The 14,981-nt window shown below is 40.8% G+C and overlaps 1 protein-coding gene across 1 annotated transcript; it reads left to right on the plus strand.

Annotated features, from left to right (window-relative positions):
• The first annotated feature begins 1,135 nt into the window (after positions 1 to 1,135).
• LOC117449225 (keratin, type II cytoskeletal 8-like) lies at positions 1,136 to 6,568 on the plus strand. The gene is made up of 8 exons (XM_034086734.2): positions 1,136 to 1,689; positions 3,257 to 3,465; positions 4,088 to 4,148; positions 4,272 to 4,367; positions 4,508 to 4,672; positions 4,899 to 5,024; positions 5,134 to 5,398; positions 5,678 to 6,568. Exons 1-8 carry the CDS (start codon positions 1,255 to 1,257, stop codon positions 5,953 to 5,955), a joined length of 1,635 nt encoding a protein of 544 aa, XP_033942625.1. The 5' UTR covers positions 1,136 to 1,254; the 3' UTR covers positions 5,956 to 6,568.
• Positions 6,569 to 14,981: the final 8,413 nt, after the last annotated feature.

Genomic DNA, 14,981 nt, shown 5'->3' on the forward strand with positions numbered 1-14,981 from the left:
CACAACCACACAAAGTATTGCATAGAGTTAGCCTGCAGCAGCCAAGGAATTTGGAGCCCTCAAGCATCCAAAAAAAAACTTCTCAAAAATGGCTTATTGTAACAAACCACCTTGGTAACGGCTATAGTCCAATTTCAGATATTGAAAAATATGCATGTTAGATGTCCCAAGTGCTCCTCAAGTACAATTTCTGACTCTTAACATTTTAAATATGGCAGTTTGGAAACCACAACACTTCCTGTATGCACAAATGGGTCAAACGAACACAATACTTTCCTCTATGAGGCCACTGTTAGTATCTTTAGTAAAAAGCAGTTGACTTGGTCTAAGCTACGTAATGTACTTATGTAATTAACTCAAATCATGTATGCAACATACTCTTACCTACGTTATGTACCACGATTTTAACCCATACCATGACATTTTCAGAACAAGGTAGTATTGTTGGCTTAACCCAATGAAGGGGTAACTTTTTAGGTGTAAAATAAAGAGCTTTTTGAACATTACAGCATGGAAACTTGTCACAGTCGAGGCCCACAATACTAATATGAACCTGAAAATTAGCATAATAGTGCCCCTTTAACCAAGTCTATCAGATATAGTACAGTCATATACACATTTATAAACTATAATGTAAAATGGATATTTAGTTAATATATATATATAAACACATGAAAAATAATCATTTTGAAAGTTATAAACACTCACAGATTTAAACCAGCTTTTATTCTAAGAACTAATAAACTCTTATCAACCACCCACCAACCTGCCCCCACACACAGACTGCATTTGTTTCTAGCTGCTGCTTAACTTAGAACATTTTCATTTTCTATTTATCCAGACCTGTTGAATAAACTGTAGTGTGTTTGAGTAGTTTTACCTGAAGACACACACAGGAGATCAAAGCAAAGAAATATAACTGTTCTCCAACTATTCTCTCGAAAGACATGGTTTTCTGTAACAACACAGGGCCTGCAGAGAAACCAGGTAATGGTTTTGAATGACTGGACAATGTGTCATCGAAGTGTAATGTTACAGCCCTGCCTCCCTCTTTGAGCCAGACATGCAGCCAATGGCAGTGCAGCAGAGTCCCCTCCCACAGCCACAGGCTTTAAAACTCCACTGTAGCTTTTTCTCTTTTCTATCCACTCTGGTCTCTCCCCTCTGCCTGCCTGCCTCACCAACCGAGCCATTTGGTCTGACCTTCCCAGACTTACTTCATCCAAAAGAGAAAAAAAGCCTCCAGCTTTCAGAATGACCTCCTTCAAGAAAAGCTCTTACAGTGTGAGAAGTTCCAACGCCCCAAGGAGCTTCAGCAGCATGTCCTACTCTGGACCGAGCGCAGGCAGCCGCAGCAGCAGTAGCTTCAGTGTCAAGAATTCCTATGGAGGAGGCAACAGGAACTTTGGAGGCATCACCAGCTCCTCTGCCTATGGCCTGAACTCAAGCATGGGTGGCGGAAGCATGGGCATGAGTGGAGGCATGGGAATGGGTGGAGGCATGGGAATGGGTGGAGGTTCAGGCATGGGAATGGGAATGGGTCATGGACCTATCACCGCCGTCACTGTGAACAGGAGCCTCCTGGCCCCCCTGAACCTTGAGATTGACCCCACAATCCATGGTGTCCGAACCCATGAGAAGGAGCAGATCAAGACCCTCAACAACCGCTTTGCTTCCTTCATTGACAAGGTAAGAGCCAATGTGTGAAAAAAACAGTCAGACAATGCTCTTTGCCTCATTGTAGTCTTCATGCAGACAAAAAATGCTTTGAGTGTGAATTTCAGTCACATAGTGTAGTCAACGTATCTTCACAGTGCACATTGTTTGATAATGAGCTTCATATGTTTGCCAGATGTCCTGTAATGCTGATTTCCCAACTTTCGCTGCATGTAAAAAGTGGATTTATTTCCCCTCTCTACTCTCGTCAACTCCCACAATTACAGAAAACCAATGTGCTGGAGTGTGCTCAGAGTTAGGGTTAGGGCGTCTATCTTTTTGGCTCGGCCTGCCCTTTTATAGTGATGAAAAACAGACTCGCAGAAGGAGAGATTGAGAAAGACAAATATGAGAGAAAGATCGAGAACGCGTAGGGTGTGTCAGGTCAGAGCTCAGGACTTGTGATACCAGTTACCTTGGGAATGGTCCCTCCCTTAGCTGGGGTGTGGCTCTTTCTGCTGCCCTGGTAGCCACCACCCCTCCCAAACACATTCACACAATCATTACCTTCAATGACAAAAACTTCTTTCATGGCGACACTTTTTAAAATGAGTGCCCATTGGGAGCTTCTTCATATTAATAATTTAAATCTGCATCCAGCAGCATATAATACTTAGGAGTGTGTGTGTCCTCTGAGGCCTCAGCAGCAGTAGGTTAATATTTAAAAAGGCCAGTTGGTTTCATGTTCTGGTCAATGCCAGCTGACTTGCTACATATCAACTGTCCTTTGCATGCTTCAACACAAAGCAGATAACTTCCAGCCTATCATCTCTTATCTTGTGGTGACAGTCCATTTAAAAAGGCACCTTATCTGTATTTACTCCAGTTCCAATGACATTCCTGGTTGGATTTCACCTGTAAAGTACAATGTATCAGAGCAAGGTGTATATCTGCTTTGGCTGTCTTGCTTTTACTGTTCACAAATATGCAAACTCCCCACCTTTCATCATGCGACCTCACTTCTCTCTTCACCTCGTACATCGCCCTCTTTCCCTCTCCGCCTACCATTCTCTGCGCTCCTCTTATCACGTATAACAAAGTCAAATATTTACCTTCCTGCATATGCCTGCGGATGCAACTTTGCTTCGCCCCTTTCGCTCTCTGCGTATTTGTCTTCTCTCGCCAGCTATACAAAAACAGGAAGACATATAGGAGAAGGGTTAACTTGCTTTAGTCCTCCATTACCAGTTTTTTCCAACCTCGTCCTGACTTCCCTCCCCTCTACCTCCTGTCAGGATGCATGCAAGTCAGGCCTTCCTTTGGAAACGCAGCTCCAAAGTCAGATAATAACATCAAAGCCTGTAGACGTTGAATAGAAGGAATGGAAAGTTGATCCTGATGATTGAGTATCAGAATGTTATGGCCCATATTGTTTTGTCAGGACAGAGAACACTGCAGTTACATCATGCTTGCATTACCATTCATAACAAATTACAGTAAATAATGTAAGTCGCTAATTTTTTCTAAAGTATTTTTGATATGTTTCTCATAGTAACCATAATAATAATAATAATTTGACGCCACTTTCTTCACACATCAGGTCCGCTTCCTGGAACAGCAGAACAAAATGCTGGAGACCAAGTGGAACCTGCTGCAGGGACAGACCACCACCCGCTCCAACATCGACGCTATGTTCGAGGCCTACATCTCCAACCTGCGCAGACAGCTCGACGGGCTCGGCAACGACAAGATGAAGCTGGAGGCCGACCTGCACAACATGCAGGGCCTGGTGGAGGACTTCAAGAACAAGTGAGTGTGGAGGGGGGAGGGAGAGCCAGCTGCTTTGTGCAGGCCTTGTCTGCACCATAAAGAAGCAAATTGTTTATCTAGCTATAATCTTTTTATATAGGTTGCAGTGGAAGATTTGCCAAATGCGCAAAACTTGTTCCTATTTTATACATTAGCACAATGTCCAATTTGCGCTCCAGGACTAGCCGTGCAGCAAACAGAGTTAATGTTTTTTGTTTTGGAATACTCCCTACATCTGTCCATTGTCTTGCGTCACTGAGGAAGCATGTTCCAAACACCCATTGCATTGCATATGAATCGAAGTAAAAGTCATTTTACAGAGTTGGCTGTCTTCAGCTTTAACCTAAGCCTACAGCTTTTAGCAGACTAATGGGTGCATGCTGACGCGCAGTTCCCTAACACAAAATGGTACCAACCATATTTGTCAGCTCTCCACAGACATATGGAACATATCAGCAGTAGTACCGCACATGCTCAACCACCTTTGTGTCAGGCACAAAGGAGTTCAAGAGTTAAGGATGGACTACTTGCACCTCCTAGTGGTACATTGGTGTATAAACTCTGGAATCTAAACAAGCGCTATTATGAAACTCTTCATGGAACTATATATGTGTTCTCTTAGGTATGAAGACGAGATCAACAGGCGCACAGAGTGTGAGAATGACTTTGTTCTCATCAAGAAGGTCAGTATCGTGTCTTGTTTTTTAATTACAAATATCATACCATGTCTGCCATTTTTTCTCTCTCCTGAAGACAATGTCAATTATTTGGTAAATAATTGTATCAAACATTTGTTTTGTTTCCAGGATGTTGATGAGGCCTACATGAATAAGGTTGAGCTGGAGGCCAAGCTGGAGAGTCTGACAGATGAGATCAACTTCCTTAGGTCCATCTATGAAGAGGTACGGCACAAAATCAGCTCAGTAGCGTTGGGTGCTTCTTTTCTTAGCATTTGTTTGGCATCTTGACTCGCCCTCTTGTGCTGGATGGGTTTCCTAAATAAAGCAGGCGTATACTAATCTCTCTTCTGGTACTTCTTCAGGAACTTCATGAGCTCCAGAGCCAGATCAAGGACACTTCCGTCGTTGTGGAGATGGACAACAGCCGCAACCTGGACATGGACTCCATCGTTGCTGAAGTCAAGGCTCAGTATGAAGACATCGCCAACCGCAGCCGTGCTGAGGCAGAGACATGGTACAAGTCCAAGGTGATTAAGAACACTTTTTGATTTTTGTCTTATCCTCATGTTTCTATCATTTCTTTATTTAGAAAGGTAGATATGGTGTGGGTGTTGAAAACTCAACTCGCCAAAAGTATACTTTACATTCATATTGAAAGAAAGGTGAAACATATGAGTTAATTAGTGGGCATGCAATGTTCTTGTCATTAGGTTTTCCTATTTGTAACGTTCTATATTGTTGATGTTTATATAGTATGAAGAGATGCAGACCTCCGCCAGCAGTTACGGAGAAGATCTGAGAAGCACCAAGACAGAAATATCAGACCTCAACCGCATGATCCAGAGGCTGACATCAGAGATTGATGCTATCAAGGGACAGGTATGGAAAAAAGTGTTTTGGCACCATAGTACACCATTCTTATCAATTATATATAGTTTATCAGGAGTGTAGAAAAACCTTCTTTAAAAAAAGTGTCTTATTTTCTTAGCGTGCCAACCTGGAGGCCCAGATCGCTGAGGCTGAGGAGCGCGGTGAGATGGCAGTGAAGGACGCCAGGGCCCGCATCAGGGACCTTGAGGAAGCCCTGCAGAGAGCCAAACAGGACATGGCCCGCCAGATCAGAGAATACCAGGACCTGATGAACGTCAAGCTGGCCCTGGACATTGAGATCGCCACCTACAGGAAACTTCTGGAGGGAGAGGAGGACAGGCTGGTCAACGGCATCCAGTCAGTCAACATTTCCCAACAGAGCTGTAAGTCCTCGTATCAGTAAAACGATTTCAAAAGGGTGTGTAATCGTTCTCAAAAGGAATGATATAGACAATAAGCTGGGGAGCAAGGAGCTATATTTTCCGACTTAAAGCCAGAAAAACAGTCCAAGGCAGGTTTTGTCTCAATTAACCAATTCACAAGCAACATTTTTGTAAATAAAGAGTCTGATGATAGCCGATTGGTTCTCAGATTACATTTCTACCAATGCGTTAAAGTATTTTGTACGAACTAACTGTTTTCTACCTACCTTCTTTTAACAGCAAGCTACAGTGGTTTCCCCAGCAATAAGAGCAGCTACTCAAGCGGCTACTCCAGTGGTTACAGCGGTGGATACGGAGGTGGATATGGCAGCAGTAGCATGGGCAGCAGTAACATGGGCAGCAGTAACATGGGCAGCGGTAACATGCGCGACTTCAGCAGCGGAAGCAGCGGCGGCGGTTACACTACGACCCAGAGCAAGAAGAACGTTGTTATCAAGATGATCGAGACCAAGGATGGCAGAGTGGTGTCCGAGTCCTCTGAGGTCATTGAAGATTGAGCTGTCTAGTTCAAAGGTGTAGCTACCTGTCTGCTATGATCTCCTCGGCCATCTGCTGGTAGTTTTATACTTACACTTCACTCCCCCTGTACCCCCCAAATATGAAGTAAAATGCTTGCCAGCAATTTTCTAATAGAGCCTTAACATGTTCCTCATGAAGCAATAAATGACCCTAACACTATGAAGCATCTGAAAGGGACCAAAGAATCTATTTTGTATGTCTGATGTCTGACTGTCTGAACTAAAAAAATGTAGTTTTTCCTCACAAAGTATGATACAAAATGGGCAAACTGCAACTATGAAAAAAGAAGATACATTCTAAAACACTCCCTTGAAATCTATGCAACAGCTATTCCATTCATGAAGGGCTGTATCTTTCAAAACGGTGTTGGATAGACAGTGAAAAAGGAATGTGAATGTACTGAAACAGTGCTTAAGCGTTGTTGGTCAAACTAATGTCTTAAATTGCCTGCTGCAGTAGTGCATATCTTCCCTGTGCGCTTCCTGTAACTGAAACCTATCGACCCCTTAGGAGGCTGCCCACACCATACTGTTGTCTCTAGGTGCTGTTTTTGCTACCAAACCAAATAAAATGTGTTTACTGAAAGAAAAACTAGATGTTGTTTTCATTTTTGATGATGATGGACCTACACTCCAATAAATCTGACAGGAATAATAAGTGCTTAAGTAGTCTAGAATCTGTTATTTAAGAGTTTTATATTGCACCAAGGACAGTACATTACTTTATCTTAAATATATGTAATTAACACTGAAGTAAAAAAGGTCTACTTCTATCAGTATGAATAACTGGTAAAGATTAAGGTGACACAATGTGTCAAATATGGTTTATTTTGAGATGAGGGTAAAATAAACATTTGACTGGTCATGTTTAGATAGTGATAACACTGCTGTTATACAAAGAGGGTTAAACCACCATGCAGGGCCGGTTTTTGGCATAGGGCGCCAGATCTGGGGGGGCGCTGCGCTAACGGATATGTTTCTACAAGAAGGTGGAGGAGAGTCATAGATAGTTCACTTTAGTCTAAGTTATCTCAGTGGGTCTCAAACGTTTTGATCACAAATATTTCCAAGGCACTCCTTTATAATTATTATGATAAATACAATTATTTGAAATCATTCCAATGTATAGGCTACTAAAGGACAGTAAACCAAAAATATTGTTGAGAACTGGAGATATTAAAAAAAAATGCATAAATAAATGTAAACTAGGTAAAATAAGATATAAATGAACAACAAAAATAAAATACGTTACATTTATTTGTTATTGGCTATGGTAGGTTATTGGTTATGTTCACATACTTATTTGATTATTAAAATGTAAACCGATCTTTTTCATATGGGTGTTTAAGGCTGCGGCCACACGAGGACGAAAACGGTCGTTTGCGTTACTGTTTAGTGTCATATAGACCGTTCGGCCACACGAGGACGACCGAATACGGCACTAAACGACTGAGGAAACGATAACGGGTCCCAAGGTGGATAGAACGGCATACGCAACGCTCTGGGGGGGTCCAACGGCTCCGTGTGTACGCCCTATACTATACGATCATTTTCTGATAATGATGAGGCAATAGCCCCGCCTCTCCCCACCTCTGCTGCTCAACCCCGCGTCAAAGTAAACTGCACACTGAATTCAGATTATTTATCTTTCTCTCGATATGGACCTAAACGCGAGTGAAGTCTAATCTGACATGATGGAGACACGCAGCTCTGCTCACCTGCAGCTCCTCCCGCTGCAGCAAAACACACACTTCAAGTCAGATCATCACCCTTAGCTATTTTAAATACCTCTCAAACTCCCTAAACTAGTTATAAATATGTTTATTTTTACTGTCGGCCGGGTCGTGAGGGGTCTGCCTGCAGACCTCCGCACTCAGGACAGTTCCGGTGCAGACCTCCACTCTCAGGACACCTCCACTGTCAGTACAGTACAGTACGGAAGTGCACGCTAAGAATTCCAAAATAAAATCACCACTATCAGTACAGTGCCACTTTCCAAACAGGAAATGCACGCAAATACAAAATAAAATCGGATCGTGACGGATCGTGACATGTATATATCTATATATAGATATATAGATATATACGGACACCTTGTATTGTAGTTACTATCAGTACAGCCGCAGCGCCACTTTCCGAACAGGAAATGCACGCAAATACAAAATAAAATCGGACTGTAAAGCAAACAGATATTGTTCTAAACTGTATTAAAGTAAACCGGTATTATCTTGAACTGTATTGAAGTGAACATGTATTATTTGGGACTGTTTTAAAGTAATCCTATATATATAAACCTTCTTACTGTAGCAGTAGTGCTGCGTACCGGTACAATAGTATGACGCTGCAGCGTCGGAGACAGCAGTTACAGAACCGCAGTACAGAACCGCACACACAGGTCCCGCGTCACGACCGCACACACAGGTCCCACGTCACGTGACGGAGCACGTGACGGGGTCACGTGACGGAGTACATGACGGTGACGGAGCACGTGACGGTCAACGCACGTTCACATGAATGTTTATATATATATTCTGTTAATTTAGTTGAGAATTTCAAAAATATAGTCTTTTATGTATATTAAACAACACTGTTAATTTAGTTTTGGGTATGTTTATAATTCTCGTTTCATTATTATTCAAAAGAAAACAACACTGTTAAACACTGTTCCTTCTACAATATCATAATTCTCGTTTCATTATTATTATTAATAAATCAAAAGGTGTCTTCGAAGAGGTGCTAGATTACTGAAAAACAACTGTTAGTGTGTTCATGCACCAGCCTGCAAAAGATAAACAAGCAGTTTGACCGAGAAGGCATTTCAGTTCAAAATACATTTTTATTTATTTTTATTGCGGGGTCTGCTGTTTCTTCACTGGGGGTGAGGCGGGGTCTGCTGTTCCCTCTCGAGGGAGATAACCTGTCGTGGCACTCTGAATATTGGCTGAAGGGTTCCCTCCAGCAAGCTTCTGGCCTCCAGAGTCCAGAAGGCAAACCTTTGGCCATGCCTTTGAAACAATAAGAACAAGACGTCATCTAAAGTATTGCATAGGGAAAGGCTAAGGCATTGGTGCACAATTGATATGCATTAATAATCTCAACAATAACTGACTAAAACACCTCATGCAATATTACAAAACATGTCAAAATGATGACACTGTCTGATAAACGGTAAACAGGCAGTCAGCACAGTAAAGATTATTTACAATGAATTCAAATTGTAATACAATGACTATTAAAGAAGCATTTACACTGAAGGCAGAACTTAGGCTACTACTGATTTAATGTAGTGGACATATTGACATGCTTTTGTCATCCGTTGAAGTTTAATTAATTAGCTGACTATAATTAATCATTAGGGTTGGGAAGTTTACTTTTTTTAAATGTAGTAGGTTACAGATGAGTAATTACCCTGTTAAAAATGTAATAAGTAATGTAACTTGACTATGTAACTATTTGTATTGAAATTCTAATGTTAATTATGGTTATTTTATGTTTTTTGAGAGTCACTTTGGATAAAAGCCTCTGTCAAATAACATAACCATAACATACAGTTTCATTAAACAAATAAACAAAATGGTTAACAGTTGGTTTTGCAGCGAGTCATCATAGGCTAACAGATTACATTTAGCACTTGTTGCTTGTATGGCTGTTCAATACAACAGAATAGTTGTTAACTTAAAAATAAATAAAATGATTCACATTACTCACACTCTTACTGTAATTAGTGATTCAATTACTCAACTATGACACCTAGTTGGGCTTGCCAAAATCACGCTAGTTTCATTAAACAAATGATCAAATATGCTAACGAAGCTAATGCGTTTGGTAATGCTTTTGCCGAAAGCTATAGCTAAGGAATAGTTGTTTTTAGAGACTTTAATACGGTTAGAAGCTATCATAAGCAAACAGATGTTTGTTTGTATTGCCTTAACACTATCATAGTTAATGTTAGCTAATCACACTTCATTTCAAGACACCGGAATTGTTATTAATGTTAAACAAATAAAACTGTAAAAGCACTTCACATTACTCACATTCTCTGCATTGACTCTGCTCCGTCACGTGCCGCCGTGACGCGGGACCTGTGTTTGTGGTTCTATAAGTGCGGTCCTGTAACTGCTGTCTCCGACGCTGCAGCTTCATGCTACTCGATGAATCACTTGACTGGTTCGCGGTCCATTCACTCGATTCAATGCACTGCCTCGTCTCGATTCTGACAGGTGACAGGTTGAAACCGTTTCGAATTTGAGCGCTTCAACACTTTATGACCGCTCTAAACAATGCACAATGTGTGGGTTGTTGTCGTAGTTTGCCTTGTTGCTGTTGAGTTGTTGTTGGTATTGCATTTGATATCATTATAGAGCAAGCCAGGAAGAAAGATAGGTCGTTCTGGCTCGGGAAACACTTCAAAATGTGGAGAAGTTGTGAACAAAAAGACAATTATCAGTAATATAAAAACAGTTCAATATTTCAAGGAATAGATAGCCCAGTGGGTCGAGCCTGCGCCCCGAATGCGGCGATGTCCTCTGCGCAGCTGGTTCAAAGCCCGGAATGGATGTATTTTAATCTTTGCTTTTCAACTTTAATAACTGATAAAAGGCCCTCTCCTCCCAAAAAAAATGCCAGCACTCTCTAGTCTCTTCTCAATAACCCAATACACACAATTATCAATCTTTAATTGCAAATAGAACATGATATGCAGTCTTAGTGTGTGTGTGCATCGAATATTTTTCAAGGCAAAGATACGTTAAACCCACTGCAGCCTTGCACTTCGCCAGGAGAGGTCGCTGTAACTGAAGCTTCGAGAAATGAACCTATTTCCGAAACAATTGTCCAAGTGGTTCGATGCTTCATTCAAAGCTTCATTTTGCCATCACTACTTTAAGGTGCATACCGCCCCCTACTGTACAAGAGCGTGTATCAACATATCATCCTATCAGCACTTGTGGAATTATACCACTGTGTTTACGTTGTTTTCAATTCTTCCAATCAATCCTTTTTCACTCAAATACTTAAGAATGGCCTTCCTGGTAGCTCTTACCCCCTCACCTTCTGTTCCCAGTATCCCCATCAGGCTCCACTCCCTTCCTGCCTCTCTGACCCTGTCTCTTAGTTTTTCCCTCTCTGTTTTGTACATGTTGCAGTGTAAAATGATATGTTCCACATTGTCTTTAACTCCACAGTTCCTATGACATAGAGTAACATTCAATGCTGTGTGATCCAGTCTGAGTCTAGCTATCATGATTTCCTAGATTAAGTTCTATGAGTAATTCTTCTCTGACAGTTGTTGTTGACTGTATACTTTTTAAAATGGATAATGAATCTGTGCATATCACCACCCTATCTGGTCTGACCTCTTCAACCCACTGTAATCCTACAGCCAGCATTTCTGTTGCACACTGATAATTGATCTGACGCTCTTCTTGAAATCGATATTTTAAAGTCTGGGATATATACCAACTCCAACACACTCTTCCTTGTTCTTAGAACCATATGGTACATTTTGAGGTAATTGTGATAATTATTGACTTAATTGCACCTATACACAACCTTAACACTTTATATTGTAATCTATCAATTTTTGGTAATGACGTTTTTGCTGCTGCTGCATATATATTATACACCCGTAATCCAGAGTTGTCCTCATAATTGCCCTATAGATGTCAATTAGTGCCTGTTTGTCTGCCCCCCAGTCTCATCCAGCCACTGCTCTTAATAAGTTCAAAACTTTTTGGGATTTTGTTTCCAAATGTTTAATATGGGTTTTCCATGTACATTTACTATCTAACCATAGCCCCAGATATTTAAATGCATTGACCTCATTCATCGGCTTTCCATATGATGTAAGCTTCTCAGTCTCCATCTTGCGTTTATTTGTAAATGTCATGAAGCAAGATGTGCTTGCTGACAGTTTGAAACCCCAGTTGTATGACCACTTCTGGAACATTTCTTCCCCTTATCCATATGTCCCCGTCATCTGCATACAAAGCAGGTTTGATGCATCCATCCAACTTAGTCAATATGTCATTTATCATAATGTTAAATAATATCACGCTGATTGAACTCCCTTGGGGAATACCATTTTCTATATTGAAGTCTTTCGAAACCTCTGCCCCTACTTGAACTCTGAATTTCCTGTCTGAGCCATGATCCTGTTACTGTCACCTGTCACTTAATTTGATGAGTAACCCATCCCTGCACATAGAGTCATAAGCCTTTTCAATGTCAAAATATACTATTGCCATAACCTCTTTCATTTTCAGTGTCTTCACACTGTATTCCCACCTCATTGATCACTCTAACCAAAGCATTGTGGATCTTCCTTTGCGAAAACCAGTCTGGAAATTACTCAGCAACCCTCTTTGTTCTAAGACATGTCTATATGTCATCTTCTCCATCCATTTACACAAGTGTGATGTTAATTCTATGTCTGTAGTAACTGAATACCTTGTTTTGTTCTTTAATAGCTCTGCTACATTCCTCATTCCACCACGGCACCACTTTCTTCCTACCCTCTGTTGTTCTTTTTGGTATAGTTTTATTTGCTGCTTCTTTAATGTGCATTGTGATTTGATTTGAGCACTCCTCTATACTTCCTTCTAATGCGAACAATTGTGCCGACTCCTTACAGCAAATTCTACATTTCTCCCAGTCTGCTTTACCAAAGCACCACCTGGAAAATATACTCACTTCCTATTTGTGTTGATGATAGAGAAAACTGGGTAATGATCACTTCCTATGGTACAGTCACATTTACATTCCATTCACACGATTTAACTAAACTATCCGTCACAAGTGTGTGGTCCAAACATGATTGTGTCCCCCTGTTCACGTCTATTCTTGTTTTTTGTCCATCATTAAGGCAAAAAAATGATCTTTCCTCTAACATCACCATTACTGTCTGTTTGACTGCTTCCGCATAGGCTGTTGTGAGCATTAAAATCACCACACCATACTTCCCTTCTATGACTCGTCCCTGCTATTGTCTGTAAAGTTTCAATGTGAAGATTTTTACACGGGTTATAGAAATGTACAAGCTTTATGCTTCCTTCTTTCATTGGGCTGCACATTTCTACTATGACACATTCCTTGTCTTCAGGGGATGGAACTATGCTATTGGGTAGTAAATGTGTTTAGGTTAGGTAATTAATCTGTTACTGAGAGTTATTACAAAGCACTGTTCCTAAAGGCTAAATATAATTCATTGTTTACTTTTTTCGTTGTCAACTAAACCGGAAGCTAAATAAATGGGCGGGGCAGGGGGCAGGGGGCAGGGGGCAGAAGAAGAAGAAGAAGAAGAAGAAGAAGAAGAAGAAGAAGAAGAAGAAGAAGAAGAAGAAGAAGAAGAAGAAGAAGAATCTTAGTTGTAGAAACAGTAGACTCATCGAAACATTTCCACGAGAAACTTCATCTTGCATTGCAAAAGGACAATAAATGACTGCACAAGACTTCTCCAAACAGATGATGGTCATGCTGTGTTACAATCCACAATAGTGAGGTAAGGGCCCAGCCTATCGCTACTATCGAACACAAAGGAATGCAGTTTGTTTTTGCATGTAACTTACTGAGGGGCTGTGAGATATTTCACACTTACACATTCTGTCTTATCCCCTATTTCACCAAACCGTTTACTGGCAGGTTAGAAACAATGGAGAGGAGCATCGAGTGGTCACGGGGCAGGCTAATTAACGTCCATACAGATCTTTTACTTCAGGACCTTCGGGAATATATAGTTGAAGTCCGGAGATCGTGGCCTACCACAACCGCACAACAAGGTAGGTCGATGTGATGTTACTTTGGTGTTCGTGACAGGTCTTGTTTTAACTGCTATTACAAGAACACAAAAACCATTAATCATCACCACATTTAATTTAACACCCTTTCAAACTGTAGATATTGTATCAGGCTACTGGTATACATGAAAAACTGCAGTAAATATACAAAGAATATACACCTAAGGGGATGGGCACATAAGAGCGGGAAATGTATCAAATTGTTGTGTGTGCGTGTGCCAGGTGTGATTCACATGGGGGGATGGGCACATATGGGGTGGGAGTGTGTGTGTATTTTATCTGATCCGGATGGTTACTAATTCCTTTTCTTTATGGCTGTCATTTTTGAGTAAATCATCCAAAATTCAATGAAAGTGGTGATCAGCAATTGTGTTCAAATGTCTACTATGAAGGATATCATAAAGCCTTAATACAATCGAATGTAAAACTAAAAAGTTATGATTGATGAAAGTAGTAAGTCGGTCAGATTTGACCCGAACACAACAGGAGGGTTAAAGTAATTATTTGTTATTAAAATATCGGTAATACCAATATAAAAACGTTTTTAATCTGTAGTTGCCAGCTATTAATTAGCACATTCTGGTGAGACGCTGAGTCTGGAGTTGTCCACTGAAACCTTAAAACTTGACTCCAAATTCCACCTTTATCTCCTGCTGCACTAGACGCTATTCCCCCTCCCCTATCGTGGGAAGTCTGGCCAGCTGTCATTGTAGTACACACCACGTATCATCAGTGCTTGAATTGGAATAAAAAAGGTGCCAGTACTCTAAATCAGCGACTGTTTCAAGTCAATTTATTTATACAGCCCAAAAACAAGAATTTGGCTCAAAGTCATAGTATATCCTGTAATGCTGGTGGGTTTGTCTCTTTACTGTATATTTTAGAAAGGCTCACTGTACTTAAACAAAATGACTCAGGGTGCATCTGAGATTAGAGGGGGTGCAGGGGTAAAGTGCTATTCTTATAAGTGGGGAGTGGATCTAACACAATTTTTTTTAAATATTGAAGTTGAATGCATCAATCTGGTGCACTGGTGCAACAAAGATGGGAGACTAGACAAGTTAAGTGTAACAAAAAGCATATTTATTTACAATACCACAAAAACCAAAGGTCTTCAAAGAAACCTAAACGTGGAAGTCAGTTATCAGTAATGATTGCGTGTGTATGAGAATGTGCAGAAACAAAAACGCGGCCGTGTCCAACAGAAGAGTG

The sequence above is a fragment of the Pseudochaenichthys georgianus genome, chromosome 7, assembly GCF_902827115.2.
Source record: "Pseudochaenichthys georgianus chromosome 7, fPseGeo1.2, whole genome shotgun sequence".
Classification (NCBI taxonomy): domain Eukaryota; kingdom Metazoa; phylum Chordata; class Actinopteri; order Perciformes; family Channichthyidae; genus Pseudochaenichthys; species Pseudochaenichthys georgianus.